The sequence below is a fragment of the Poecilia reticulata genome, chromosome 7 (assembly GCF_904066995.2).
Source record: "Poecilia reticulata chromosome 7, P_reticulata-male-v2, whole genome shotgun sequence".
In the NCBI taxonomy this organism is placed as follows: domain Eukaryota; kingdom Metazoa; phylum Chordata; class Actinopteri; order Cyprinodontiformes; family Poeciliidae; genus Poecilia; species Poecilia reticulata.
In genome coordinates, this window is record NC_088836.1 from 2,802,626 (window position 1) to 2,817,286 (window position 14,661).

At 39.0% G+C, this 14,661-nt stretch overlaps 1 protein-coding gene across 3 annotated transcripts in view; it reads left to right on the forward strand.

Moving 5' to 3' along the window:
* Window positions 1-14,661, forward strand: part of LOC103466867 (plexin-A1-like) — a 333,062-nt gene that overhangs the window by 305,615 nt on the left and 12,786 nt on the right. For all 3 annotated transcript variants that reach the window (XM_081608591.1, XM_008412750.3, XM_008412753.3), the window contains 8 exons: window positions 3,285-3,382; window positions 3,815-3,973; window positions 4,612-4,678; window positions 8,947-9,093; window positions 9,636-9,795; window positions 10,580-10,683; window positions 10,847-10,943; window positions 13,156-13,346. In XM_081608591.1, the coding sequence (XP_081464717.1) occupies window positions 3,285-3,382; window positions 3,815-3,973; window positions 4,612-4,678; window positions 8,947-9,093; window positions 9,636-9,795; window positions 10,580-10,683; window positions 10,847-10,943; window positions 13,156-13,346 (1,023 nt within the window). The remainder of the gene's footprint in view (window positions 1-3,284; window positions 3,383-3,814; window positions 3,974-4,611; window positions 4,679-8,946; window positions 9,094-9,635; window positions 9,796-10,579; window positions 10,684-10,846; window positions 10,944-13,155; window positions 13,347-14,661) is intronic.

Here is a 14,661-nt window from a genome sequence, read left to right on the forward strand (position 1 = left end):
GACCACAAATCTCAGAAAAATGGGGAGAGACGTCTGACCACGAGGTTTGTACTTATAAAATGTTCAGTTTCTTACCACTGGTAAGACATTGACCCACCAGTAGATGGGAGCATTCCAAGACTTTCATCCCAGCCAAGAGTGCCTCTTGCTGGCCACCCCAGGCAGACCGCCCTCCTCTCCGTTCTGGAGGTTTGGACTGTGGCCAGTTTGCTACTTCAGAACTTATTTAGCAAATGTTTTTGTTTCCCTCTTTGGTGTGTTAATTATTTTTCAGAAAAGCCAAAAACCACCTCAAGCAAGCATGAAAATGTTTTTGTAAAATTGAAGTAATTTTGAATTTTGTAATTTCCTTCAACATTTTCTAATGCGATACTTCAAAATATGCCTTTAAAAAATGTTAATGGAAATTCACCTGCTGTAACTCTGGAGGGCATCTGTTGAGCATAGTGCATCAAAAATATCTGACCATCCACACCAGTTTCATCCGATCAGTGGATGGCTTTCCGAGTCAGACCTGGTCTGTTCAGGTGTTCAGATGCAGCAGCTTGAAAGAGACTTATGCTGTCTTTGTCCTTTCTGTCAGCCCAGGGCTGTCATGACCTCACATGCTCTTTATTTAATGCACTTGGGTTGCTGTTGTATGAAACCTCACCTCTGTGCCCAGACCCGTGTTTAATGCCTCCTAAACTGAAGTACCCCCAAACCTCAGACCTTCATCCGACGAATACCTTGAGAAATTTTAGTAGCCCTGCTAACTGAGTTTAACGGATTGATTTTAGGGAATTGTATCGTGTAGTTGCATATTTAATTGCTTTTAACATTGGATATTACTATTATGAATCAGACATGTTTTGTGTTGAAATGAGAGCTTAGACTGAGCCAACCTACTGTAGGGCTGCCACTGAACTTGACTAACATATGGAGAAAGGAACCCTGAAGAACCCTTTCCATCTACTGTCTGTTCAACTTCAAATCTATTAGAACTCGTTTTACTGCAGAAAATTCACCTAAAAATGGTGTGCAACATTTATTTTGCACAATGCAAATGAGGACTATAAGCATATGTTGACACTAACTTTTAAATAAATTAATGATTCAATTAGGAGAATAAACAGTTTATCGTTTCCTCTATTCATACAATGACAAATCTGAATATGCTTTTATCCATTGATGAAACTCTCCATGGTTTATATCCAGTAATATGTTGAAGGACACTTCAACACAAAGCTCCCTTTGTTAAAGGGGCTGGTTATCAGTTGGTAAAACAAATCTTCTCTTGGTTTGTCTTCCCGTTTAGCTGAAGTTAACGCCCAGTCCCAGACAGAAGACTGCCATATTAAAACTCCAGCTTCCAAAATGTCATACTGGTCTATGCAGCAGCTTTTTTCAGATGTTTAGACCTTCATTATGTTAACATGCTTATTAAACCGAAAATTATGGCTATTTTCAGAAAGTACAGGTAGAAGGTGTTATATCACTAATGACCTTCCTGCGTGTAAAATGATTTTGATCTGTATCTGATAAGAAGATTTTCCTTATTTTCACATTGCTTTACTTTATAGGAAGCTATGTGTTATTATAGGAAGCTCTTTGCTAGCTCCTGTTTAAAACAATCAATGTTGGTGAACCATGTTCTGACTTTGTTTACTGTACAGATAATTATCAGATTCGGTATAAAAAAACTGCCCTATAGAAATTCAACTGCAGTATGATGGTTCATAAAAAACATGTTTGCATAAACTGATGACTGCAACTGATTCAAAATGGTACAAATTCACTTTGGTCTGGGCTAACCAGCTGTTAGCTTCAGCCTCTGGTACCTCCATCCATCCATCCATCCATCCATCCATCCATCCATCCATCCATCCATCCATCCATCCATCCATCCATCCATCCATCCATCCATCCATCCATTTTCTTTCACCCTTGTCCCTCAGTGGGGTCGAGAGGGTTGCTGGTGCCTATCTACAGGTAGCGTAACGGGCGAGAGGCGGGGTCACCCTGGACAGGTCGCCAGTCTGTCGCAGGGCGCCTCTGGTACCTGCTAATTCTAATTTATATTAAATGTAAATGTGGATGCTAAAAGAATGTTTTGTTAAAAGCAAGATATTAACTGCTCTCAATCTTTTTCAGAACTCCGCTTCAAAAGTTGTAAATGATCCCTTTAGGCTTTAGAGCTTTAAACATTTCATTAAAGGGCCTCCAGCTAAACAACTGAGTTGAAATTGAAGTTGATCTGATCAAATTTAAAATTAAATCCTTTCAGTACATTACAGACAGACACGCAGACAGGCCAGATGGTTTAAATGCACGTGGCTCTCTGGCAAAGGCGACAATTAAAAATTCTTGTTTCATTGATTTTTCAACTGGAGAAAGGTCCAAGGCTTTCGCCCCCCTGATGTCAAGCAGACAATCGTGTTAGATTGTCTGCTAAAATCGTTTGACACCAAACACATCACACAGCAGCACAGCAGGAGGAGGAGTAGCCAATCAGCCGCAGCTTGGTGTTTAACAAGACAGTATTGAATCTTGGCACAAGCTAAAGAAATGCCTGCTTTCTGATGTGTTTGTTTGCATGTGTTAGTCTTTCTCCAGTCATTTTTTTAAAACTCTTTTAAAAAATCTAGTTTTCTTTACATTTCTTTCATGAAAATATTTTGTTTTGCCTTAAAATAGTAGTTTGTTTGTTGTGTTATTGAAACTCCTCTAGTTTTGCTGAATTAAGACAAGTCTTTAAGAGAAGCAGATCAGAACTCCTCCAGAGCAACGTAAAATAGTTCCTGCCTGTTATCACAGATGCTTGGTGGAAGTTTTTGCCACAACGGATGTCAGAACCAAACAGAAGGTTTAAGGTTAATATCATTTTCATAACAGCTCAGGTTGGTTAGGATTGATTAGTTTTCCCTTTATAAATTAATTTGTCATTTTAAGATTTCCACTTTAAGTCCAGTTATCCAGGTTATCAAAATGTGCTTGATGTGTGGAAAATTAAACTGTGACCAAAACAAAAAACAGCAAAAGACAAAAGTTGAATATTTTGGCAAGAGAGCAAACACTTTTGTATGTTATGATACCAACAGGTTAGAAATAGTCTTTCTCACTCTGAGATTGATTCAAAAGGAGCTCAGACATAAAATGAACCAGGAGGTTTGAATCTTTAAAGGCCTGGGCCATCAAATCGGCCTAGTAAAAGAACAGGAACAGGTTTATAGATGGAAAATGTCATTTTACTTCCATTAAACACTGTTGTCATGCTGTCCATCTGTCACTGTGCTTTTATTCAGGTCCAAGCCAATGTTGAGAAGGCACTCACGCTGTTTGGCCAGCTTTTGACCAAGAAGCACTTCCTGCTGACATTCATACGGACACTTGAGGCTCAAAGGTCTTTTTTCAATGGTTTAATTCATATAAATAATTTGTTGTGTATTTTTATGCATTTAAACAAATTTAACAGATTCTTTTTAGGGAATTAAACTTGGTAGTTGCATATTTAATTGCTTGTGACATTGGATGTTACTGTTATTAAAAAAAGCCCTACAGCATTACAAACAGTAATGGTTGTGTTTGGTCATAAATTAGACCACAAAAGTCTAAATTTATGATGAAAAAAGTTGCAAACATTAACAATTCAGCAATGCTAAATTAGCTGGAAAATTCCTCTTTGTGCATCATTTAAATAAGATTAAATAGGCATTAATATTTAAAACAAAATCTTTAGATTAATTTTGTACTTTTGAATTTATAAGATGAAAGCTTCCAGTGGGAGACAACAAAAGGCCGTTAAAGCATGTGGGCTGTTCTGATGCGTTGCCAGGTCGTTTTCGATGCGGGATCGAGGCAACGTGGCATCTCTGATCATGACGGCCCTGCAGGGGGAGATGGAGTACGCCACAGGGGTCCTGAAACAACTGCTGTCTGATCTGATAGACAGAAACCTGGAGAGCAAAAATCACCCCAAACTGCTGCTCCGGAGGTGAGAAAGGAGATTTGATTGGCTTAAACTACACTGGTTTACTTTCATTCTGTACAAGTTTTACTGGCAAACTTTACATAGGATGTCAGTTTTGTTAGAATCATCAGTTCAGTTTAAATTAGTATGTCTTTAATTTCAAAGTTTTTTTAGAGACATTTTAGCAAATATTTGACTCATAAACATTTTAGCTGCAAACACAAACACTTGATATATTCAGTTTAAAATTTAAAGAAAAATGCATGATCTTTAAAGCTCCTCACATAAAACCACCAGCCCTGTTGAGGAAAAACAGACACTATGGTGTGAATGGCTCTGCGGCTTTGGGGATGTTCAGGACAATGTAATAATAAAATATCACACAAATTAAACAAAAATATGCCATACTTTCTTTTTACTGGCACATTATGATAAATTTGCAGGAAATTTATTAGATCACATTTTACCTTTCCAACCTCATATTGCCTTTTTAGTTGTTATTTGTTGTGATTTTCTTTTACTTAAAAATAATTATTTTTATAAAGACCATTCAGAATATGTTTCATTATCATATCTGGAAACTCACCAAAGCTGTTGTATATGTCCAGAAACAAAACCTTTTATCTTATCACTTCTTGTTTTGCTCTTTTCTTTCATGTTAGAACGGAATCTGTTGCTGAAAAGATGCTAACCAACTGGTTTACTTTCCTCCTGTACAAGTTCCTCAAGGTGAGACATTAATTTTTTTATCATAATTGAGGATATCCATTTAACCATATCATCTAATCTCATTTATATGGGTTATTGTTCATAAAGCCTAGTGCTATGGGTTTAGCGTTTAGCGTGCTAGATTGTGTACCTAGACTTAATGCACAATACGCAGATAGAATGGCAGAAATAAAATGTTTTTCACAAGCAGTTCAAGCCTTTGTTTACCCTGTGTACTTCATAAACAGTGAAATATCTGTTAAAGAAATACATTTTTGGCTGCTTCCTTTATGTCTGTGTCATGTGACCCGCTCAGCCAGGGCTCAGTTTCCCCTCAAGCTGACAGCTGTGTGGGAGAAATCTTGAGCTCTGCAAGCAGCCATAACACTAGAGGTTAAAAAGTATGATATTCAAAGCAAAGCACCAAGTTTATGAAACAGGTAAACAACTTTTCTTCCAAGTTTTATCCTCTCATAAGATTCACTGGAACAGCAAGTAAACATTTGACAAGGGGGATCATCAAAGAGTCATATCAAAACACAGAAGACGCATTCTAGTGTTAGCATGCTATTGTAGAAAACTTCACACACAAATATCAGCAGAAGTGACACGTAGAATAATTTGTAGCTATACGAGCCAAACTGGATGGAAACGACAAACCCAAGTGAGTTTTTGTTGAATTTTGTCAGATCAGTTTAGCATCTTTCTGAAACCCAGTTAGCATTCATGTTCTAGCAGAGAAGACTGCTGCAAAAACTATATGGACAAAACACTGGCCGAGAAAAGAACTAGCAATAAAATGTATGAAATTGAAGTATGCATCTAAGGATATTTTAACTCTATAAATAATTACCATTCACTCTTAAATCCATGTGCTGTTATTCTTTATCTGTACAAAAACCACTTTGAGAAAACACAAAATGCCTATTAGATTTTAAGAGATTAGCAAAAGCGTGAATTAGCATAAATATATTTTTCTTCAGCTTCATGTTGGTGCGGTAGCTGGCACTGTTGCCATGCAGCAAAAAGCCTGGGGACTTTTGGCATAGAGTTTGCATGTTCTCCATGTGTATGTGTGGGGTCTTTCCAGGCACCCCACACATACACTAAGACGTAAGACTTAAAACCATGAGTTACATCATGGTTTTAAGTCCAAAACCATGACTTAACTAACTTTGTAAATTTCCTGTTTAACTATTCAGTTAGATGGTTTTTTAGATGAGAGGATGCATAGATTTTGTAATACCTGGAATTCAGAAAAAAATTGGATACAATATAATAAATAGTATTCCATCCATCCATCCATCCATTTTCTTCCGCTTCATCCGGGGTCGGGTCGCGGTTGAAGCGGACTGACCCCGCTTCATCCGAATACTACCCGTGGAAAGTAGTATTCCACTTTAAGTAAAATGTTTTGATTTTGCCAGGAAACAATCCCTTCTTTCCTAACTTTGTCCCCTTGTCTCACATGTCCTCTTCACTGATCTTTGTTTTTTTTTTTAGCTCACATCTTCTCCTCCTCTGATCTCTCTTTCATCTCAGTCTTTCTTTTGTCATTATTGAGCTGTCAGTCTCGTCTCTCCCTTAAGGTCATTTGCCTCTCCAGAGGGTGTGGGATGTGGCACACTGCTGTCCTCCTGCCTTCATCTTTGTCTTCTCTCTTTCCTTGTGCCTCGATTGAAAAATACCTCAATGAAAACAATAATTATTTGTTTTTATCATTTCAGATATTTTCAAAATCTGAAGAGAACATTGATTTTCATACATTTTTTTAAAGATTTGTTTTGAAAAGATTGAAACATTTACATGGAGATAATTCTGTGTTTTAAAACGCATGACAAGTGGAACCTAAGTGTCTCCACATATTTGTATGTCTTCTAAATAACAAATAATCAAACTCCTGGCATATTTCAATTCATTTAACACTAACATTCCAAATATGTAAATCTTAAAGTAAAAAATTCAGTTTAATAAAAGCAGTTGCTGTAACCTTGAACATTTACCACTGACATATGTTTAAGGAAGCTTGATAAAACCAGGCAGTGTGCAGGCCAAAGCTGCATGTTGTGGAGGAGCTTCCAGTGAATGCAGAAGCGTAACACCCCAGTGTCTTCAGCAGCTGCCTGCTTAATTGGTCCTGATGCTAACGAGCTTCTTGAAGCTCATGTAGGTGGAAGGAGGCCGAGGACAAGAAAAGGTTGAAGGTGGGCACCGCTGCTGGTGGTTAGAGGACAGATGAATTTGAGAGGGTATCGCCATCAGGTGTTAGGAAAACAGGAAAGGAGAGAAAGGCAGCAGATCTGACCGGACTGGACTGAGAAATGACAAGTGTTTGATCATTAAAGTTTATTTTTGAAATAATTATCATTCATATGTGAATGATTTATGAAAGTTTTCTCTCTAGAAGAATTCTCAACCCTTTTATTTTACATTTTGTAAAATTAGAACATTTTTGAATGTATTATATTGAGATTTTATGTGACAGACCAACACAGAATAGCGTAAAACTGAGACATAAAAGGAAAATAATGTTTTCCAAGATTTTTCTAAATCTGAAAAGTGTGGCACGCTTTTTACATTTAGCTATCATTAACCTGATACCCCTAAATAAAATCCAGTGCAACCTCAGCTTGTCACAATGAGCAACAAATCCATTAATTGCATGACAAATTAAAACAAGCTAGATAATTTCCATTTGGCTAATTCCTTTTTTAAATTTTGTTTACAGAGACTTCAGTGTTCATTTTATTTGTTGTTTCAGTTTTTTGTATTTGCTTATTTATTCTGGAAATATAAAATGTCTTCCAGTTAAAGTGTCAAATGTTTGTTAGAAATTAAAGTGTATTGATCTTTGAGAAGATGTAGTTGCATCATTATGCTATTACCAAGAAATTGTTTGAAAATGGTCTCAAAACAACATTATTATTTATCACAATAACGATTTTTTTATTTCGAACAGACAAAAAGTAAAAACAAGAAAAAAATTCAAACAAATTATCATGCCATATTGACTTGTAATTTTACATTACCTGTTTGAAAAGGAGCAGGTAGAAAATATAAGATCTTATGATTTCCTTGCTCAGCCCTCTGTGCTAATAAAGTCAGCATACAGTTATAAATACATTTGCAACTGAAATAGTTAAATTTATTTGTCATTTTTAAAAGTAAAGAGTGAATACAAGAGATGAAGTAGACGACAAAAATGGAACGACAATAGGACATTGTGGACTGATGTTAAAGGGAGGAAAGTAGAAATGTGTGTGTTGGAGAAAAGAAATGAGTTATTGAGTATGCTTGAAGGTGAGATGGAGAAATTTGTACTTTCCCTCCTTGTTCTCATCTGAAGCAAAACACACACACACGCATGCACGCACACACACACACACAGCCAGTCTGAAGTATCTCCCCGAGCAGCGCATAGTCAGTCATTAAACTCTTGTCAGGATGAGTATTGGCCGTGATGTGTTCTCCTTCTTCCATCTAAACTGCTGCTCCATCAGCTGGGGGACTTTTCCTCAGGCCCAAGTGATGACTAATGACACTATTGATTGGCAAGTGTCTCTGATGGAGAGAGGAGGGTACGAAGCATACTTACAGTGTAACATCTGTGTCTGCTAACAAACGCTCAACAGCTTTTAGTCGAGTCCAGAGGGAACAAAGTTTACGTAACACAACTTTATCATTCACATTTCATGACAAAGTCAAATGCAAAGTCTTTTCAAGGAGCTGTGGATAATTTTGGACAGGAAACACAAATATTCAAGATTCCATTTGAACAACGGTAGTTCTGGGTCATCTCTTCTGGTTGCACTGCACAAGTTTTCGATTAGATTTAGGTCTGGAGACAGAGGTTGTCGTAGAACAGGGTGTCAGCGCATCCTGAAGTCTTAATAAGTCTTATATTCATTAGGAAAAATGTAAGTTGGCCTTAAATACATTAATCAGGTCTTAAATTTTGTTGTGCCAGGACTACTTAATCTCCTATATTCTATGCAACTTATTTTTCTCATGGATTATTAATTAGATATTTGTAAAACAGCAATTACCTCTTGACCTCATGATTCAAACACAGTCGGACAAAATTAAAAACAAGTTTTTTTCCAAGAAATTCCAGGTATTCAAGTACTCCAGAAAACTGTTTACCTCAAGTATTTTTTTCCCTTTCATCCTGAATTACGGATTTTATTTCCCTTCTCTAGAAAGTCTAGAAATGATTCCAGCTTGAGGAAAATCCCATTCTGCTTGAGCTGCAGATAACTCTGATATCCTTGTGCCTCCTCCCTCACCAGGAGTGCGCCGGCGAGCCTCTGTTCATGCTGTACTGTGCCATCAAGCAGCAGATGGAGAAGGGACCCATTGACGCCATCACAGGAGAAGCCCGCTACTCCCTCAGCGAGGACAAACTCATCAGGCAACAGATTGACTACAAAACACTGGTCAGTAAACTTCCTGCGTCTTGGGGCCCGTTCGGTCTCAGTCACTTGACAGGTTACTGAGCTTTCGTCACACTAATCAGCTGTCTGACTGCAGAAGACTGCTTCCCTGATTAGTGAGGAGTATGCTCAGCTTCCCTGCATGGTAAATGTGGCACTTTAGCACCAGTGCTGTTTGGTGTGGGGATGTGATCTGGCTATGAAGTGACTCATCTTCTGCCCAGTGCTAACTATGTTGTCTATCAAAACAAAGCACTCGTGGTTTGGACTGGAAACACAATGAGGCACATGAGGTTCCTCTGTAGTTGTTTTGGTCGACACTCAGGTGTGAATGTTGAGTTATTTTGGATCCAGTCGGTCGAAGCAGACCGGGAGTTCAACCAAGGTTTGAAGTGGCTGCTGCATAGGTGTAAAAATGCTGTCATCCACCTGAACAACCATACAGACATCTCAACAGCTGGCTGTTGGCATGAAGCACTCCTGATTAGGCCCAATACCATGTGTCTGTAACTATATCCTTTCTGCTCTGTTGTTTTTTCTGCCAGACGCTGCACTGCGTTAACCCGGAGAATGAAAACGCCTCAGAGGTGACGGTCAAGTGTCTGAACTGTGACACCATCACTCAGGTCAAGGAGAAGTTGCTTGATGCCGTGTACAAAGGCAGCCCTTACTCACAAAGACCAAAGGCGTCTGATATGGACCTTGGTAAGCCGTGCAGTTCTGTCAGCAAGAAGAATAAAGTTGTATTAATCTATCTTAACTTTCCCAGTTCACATATTCAATAATGATTTCAAACTTAATGAACTATTGATGGTATTTTGTGATATGTGGGAAGAAAATGTCCATTGTTACACTAATTTTGTTCAAATCGCATAAAGAATAGCTGCACTCATCAGCCACTATATTAGGTACACCTGACAGTACCAGTTTGGACTAATTTGCTTTCAGAATTGCCTTAGTTCTTCGTAGCAGAGATTCAATTAGAAACTTTCCTCTGAGATTTGGGTCCGTGCTGATATGTTTTCATTGAACACTTACTGCAAATCCATTGTGAAAGTCTCCTATAGCAAAGAGACTGAGGTGTAGTGACTGGACAGAGCAGCCGAGTACAGTGAACCCAATGTCATATTCAGGAAACCTGGCATGTGCCTGTGGAAGTAGTCATCAGAAGATGCTTTTACTTTGGACGTGACTAGATGGAAATAGTCAGCAACAACACTGAGGTAGCACTGATATTTAAATGGAGCTCAGTTGATACTAAATGGCCCAAGGCTGGCTGAGCAAGTATCCCCACCACACTTTTACACCACCATAACCAGCCTGGAGGCAATATTGCGGCACCTGGTTGTTCGTGTCAGATATTTTTTAACTCGGTGCAGATTGCTCTCGACCGTTCACTCAAACTTGTTGATTTTTAAGGTGCAGGTTTCTCTGCACTGGCATTTATATGAACCCTCTTCTCTTTGCTTCCAACTTCCCTCTTTAAAAGAATGGCGTCAAGGTCGAATGGCCAGAATCATTCTGCAGGATGAAGACGTCACGACCAAGATCGACAACGACTGGAAAAGACTCAACACGCTAGCTCACTATCAGGTAAGCAAACACACAACAAGCTAACATAACACAACCCACTGAAAGAGATTCACGAGGCAGGTGTGTGTGCGTGCGTGTGCGTGTGTGGGTGTGTGTGTGTGCGTGTGCGCGCGTGCGTGCGTGCGTGCGTGCGTGCGTGTGTGTGTGTGTTTTTGCTGTGCAGGTAACAGATGGCTCAGTGATCGCCCTGGTGCCAAAGCAGAACTCTGCGTACAACATCTCCAACTCCTCCACCTTCACAAAGAGCCTCAGCAGATACGGTGCGGCTCGGTTTCTTTTCTCAGCTCCTTTCCATTTAAATCATTCCATCAATGATTTCTCTCTCTGCCTCTCGTCCCGCCACAAGTCTGAGCTCTCTTTCATTCACTCTTTGTTTGTCAGGGTCGTGATTGGGACCCATTTTTTTCTTACCTCCTCACCCGCCTGAGTGAATGGCAATCCTTTATATCCATTGCCATCAGCCCAGGCCAAGGCTATTCCACGGCTATTGCCAAAGCAGTCCATAAATGACGGGCATTAAAGCAGACACCTTGCTCTCTGGCTGACAGAGTGAAAAAGAGAAAGGACACCTGGAAGTCACAGAGATAGAGGCCCAAGCATTGTAAGCGTCAGTGGAAAATCTAATTATTAACAGAATAAATTACCCTGTGGAAACAAACCAAGAAAAACCTGAACCATTATCTGGTGCAGAGTGGGTTTTGTTAACCCTTGCACCATCCATCCATCCACCCACATCCATCCATCCATCCATCCATCCATCCATCCATCCATCCATCCATCCATCCATCCATCCATCCATCCATCCATCCATCCATCCATCCATCCATCCATCCATCCATCCATCCATCCATCCATGCATTGCACCAACCACCTTCACCAAAAGTTTAACATTTAGGCTGGAAGCTAGAATTACAAACAATGCACTTACATCAGATCTTCTGGTGTCTAAAGAAATTACAAATGAGAGATTTCAGGTTTTTTGCTAATGGCTGTGTGAGTTTAACTTTTTTTACACAGTATTATCCAAAAGTAACTGAAATCTAAGCAACTAGAAAAACGTAGCGCAGCCAAATAGTAACCAAAGCTATGAGTGACTATGTATTAACAGCCTCCTCCCAAAATGTTTACTCACCTCAGATCTGTCCACCAACTAGGAGTTGAGTCAATGACTCAAACCACCCAAAATTTAATTAGATGAAGTTGACTTAAACCTTTTGAATGTGACCTACAGCAAAAATCAAGAGATGTGTTAACTAGAATTTGATATCCTCTCTCTTGCACTTTTACACCCAAATACATTGCAGACTTGTGACAGGGAATAAATTTACTTTTAAACAGTTTCGCACATTTCTATGCTTCCTCTGAATTTGCGTTAGTGATAGTGAAACCAGCGAACTTTGAACTTTCATTGTGTAACATTGAACACAACTAAAACATGGAATCTTTGGTTACTGACTGATTGGAAAATCATCTTATGTTTCAATTTCCAGCTGAAAATTGGATGATTTGAACTTCGCCATGTTAAGTTTTTGGTGCAGCTCTAAAAAATATCATGGTTGGCAAAGTATATGAGACTTTATCTCACACCAGAGACATCCTGTCTCTGTCTGTGATTATGTGATTCCCAGACAGCAAGAAGATAAATATAAATACTGCTTGTTGATATTGTCCCAGTTTTATTTAGCAGACTGATGCTGTTACATTAAAAAGTCACTAATATCAGCCGACACCAATGTTAGAGCCACTATATGGTGCATACCTACTGTCTATTATAGCTGTATTGTAATTATTTAAGGCTCTGTTTTTGTTTGAATGTGACAATCTGGGTGTGCTTGTGGAAGGAGCTGTACATGTGAGGGGAAAACAATCGGCCAGCCATGGTCATGATAAGTTTAGAGTTAAATCCTGCTGACAAAAGCAGGCACACCACCCAGTCTTTCACTTTTCTATCCCATGTTGTTCTATTACTCCCCCTCTCACCCCGTTCTCTCCTGACCTTTTAGTTTCTCTTTCCATTTAGCCGGCCACCCACCTCTTCCTGTCAGCTCCTCCACTGTTTCAGCTCTTCTTCTCCCGCACTTTTCCTTTCTCAAGCAACAAAAGTGATTGTGGCACATATCGGCTTCTGCCTCCTGCTTTCTGGCCCCGGGAGCAACAACTACTGAGCAGATAATCATAATCGTGTTCCTCTGTTCACCCCACCTCTGCAGCAGCACCCCACACACACACTTTTCTATCGTAAAAGAAACCGTTGCAGATATCTCACTGCTTCACTCTAATCAGCTTTGACACTCACACTATAAATAATGAAACAGACACAGAGGCTAGAGGGGAAAAAAAAGAGAAATATTGAAGGAAGACGGTGTTTCTGTTGAAACTAGGAACATCTTTTTTTTTTTTTTTTTTTTTTTTAGCATAACATTGTTCAAAGAAGAACTAACACATCATCTTCTCTGGTGATTGTCTGTTCAGAGAGTATGCTGAGGACGGCCAGCAGTCCGGACAGCCTGCGGTCCAGAACGCCAATGATCACACCAGACCTGGAGAGCGGCACCAAACTGTGGCATTTGGTGAAGAACCACGACCACTCGGACCAGAGGGAAGGGGACCGAGGGAGCAAGATGGTCTCTGAGATTTACCTGACCAGGCTGCTGGCCACGAAGGTACAATGCAGACAAGCCAACGGGCGGGAATACAACCGAAAACCATTAAACTTCGCTAAACTATAACTAATTTCAGTAATATCGGCTTTAAGAGAACATCCATCATGTTCTCACCTGTTTTCTTACGTCTTCCATGTTAGAGTGACCTGGTCTTAGGTTTAAATCCAGTAGGAAAATTTGTTGCATGGAGCCAGAGTAGATCATCTGAGTAGCTGCGTTTTATTACAAATGTGAGCAAAACTTTGTCAACATTCAACTGATGTCGAAGAAAACACAATTTTGCAATTACAGTGTTTCCCTTAAATAAGAAATCCACTTAAAAATTACCAGAGAATGCGGTTATTTATGCCATGAGTTGTAAAAAAAAAAACACATCATGCCATCATCCTCCAACTTTTGTCTTTTCTGCCAGCAGCAACATTGCGTTATTGGTCACATGACTTGTGTGGTACAAAGAAAGTGTTTCCATTACGGTTTTGGTGAAATATTCTAATTTTGACATGGCCGAAATACTGTCTCATGCTAGCACGAAAACCTTTTATCAAAAAAACTTCTTTTTTTTTTTCAAAATTAGGATGCATCAGTTAAGCATATTTATTTTCATAATTTCAATTTGCACAATTAAATATTCAATGGAAACACAGCTACTGAGTGTAAATGTATCTATGTAGCACTTTTAAAAACAACAATGAAGTCAACAAAAACAAATCTTGAAAAATACTTTTTTTACTGTAAAAGTTAAGAACAGTTAAATAATGAGGTGCCAAATCATTTAAAATTTTTAAATTTAAGTAAAAGAATCGTACTTTTCTCGTGAAAATGATCACAAAGCTGAAAACTGGCTATAACAGCTGCTGAATTTCTTCAACACTGTTTTTGTTACTATTTGTGTGGAAATGCAGATACATTCTAAAGGTACATATTTTAAGTTTCAAATTTCTTCTCTCTGTGGGAATCTTTCATCATGTCTCTCCATCTGGCCCTCGCCATCTCCCAGTTCTCCATCTCTTATTTAATTGTAGACTGGGGAAAGTAAATAGAGCAATGGGCAGCAGTTACAACAGAACCAGCCTTTCAATTTCCACCGGCAATAAGAGAAACAGATTAATAAAGGCTGGGTTTGGGGTGCAGGGAGGTTGATACTGGGGATGTCAGGAGACAGGTAATTTGTTAGGGAATTGAAGATCTGGTCATGCATGATGAAAATAAAAAAAACAGATTGGTAAATTCAATTGAAAAGCAAATCTCATCCCTGTCCTCTCAACATCACAGTCTTTTTGTGGCGAGCAGCCTGGACATATTGTCTCTGCAGATG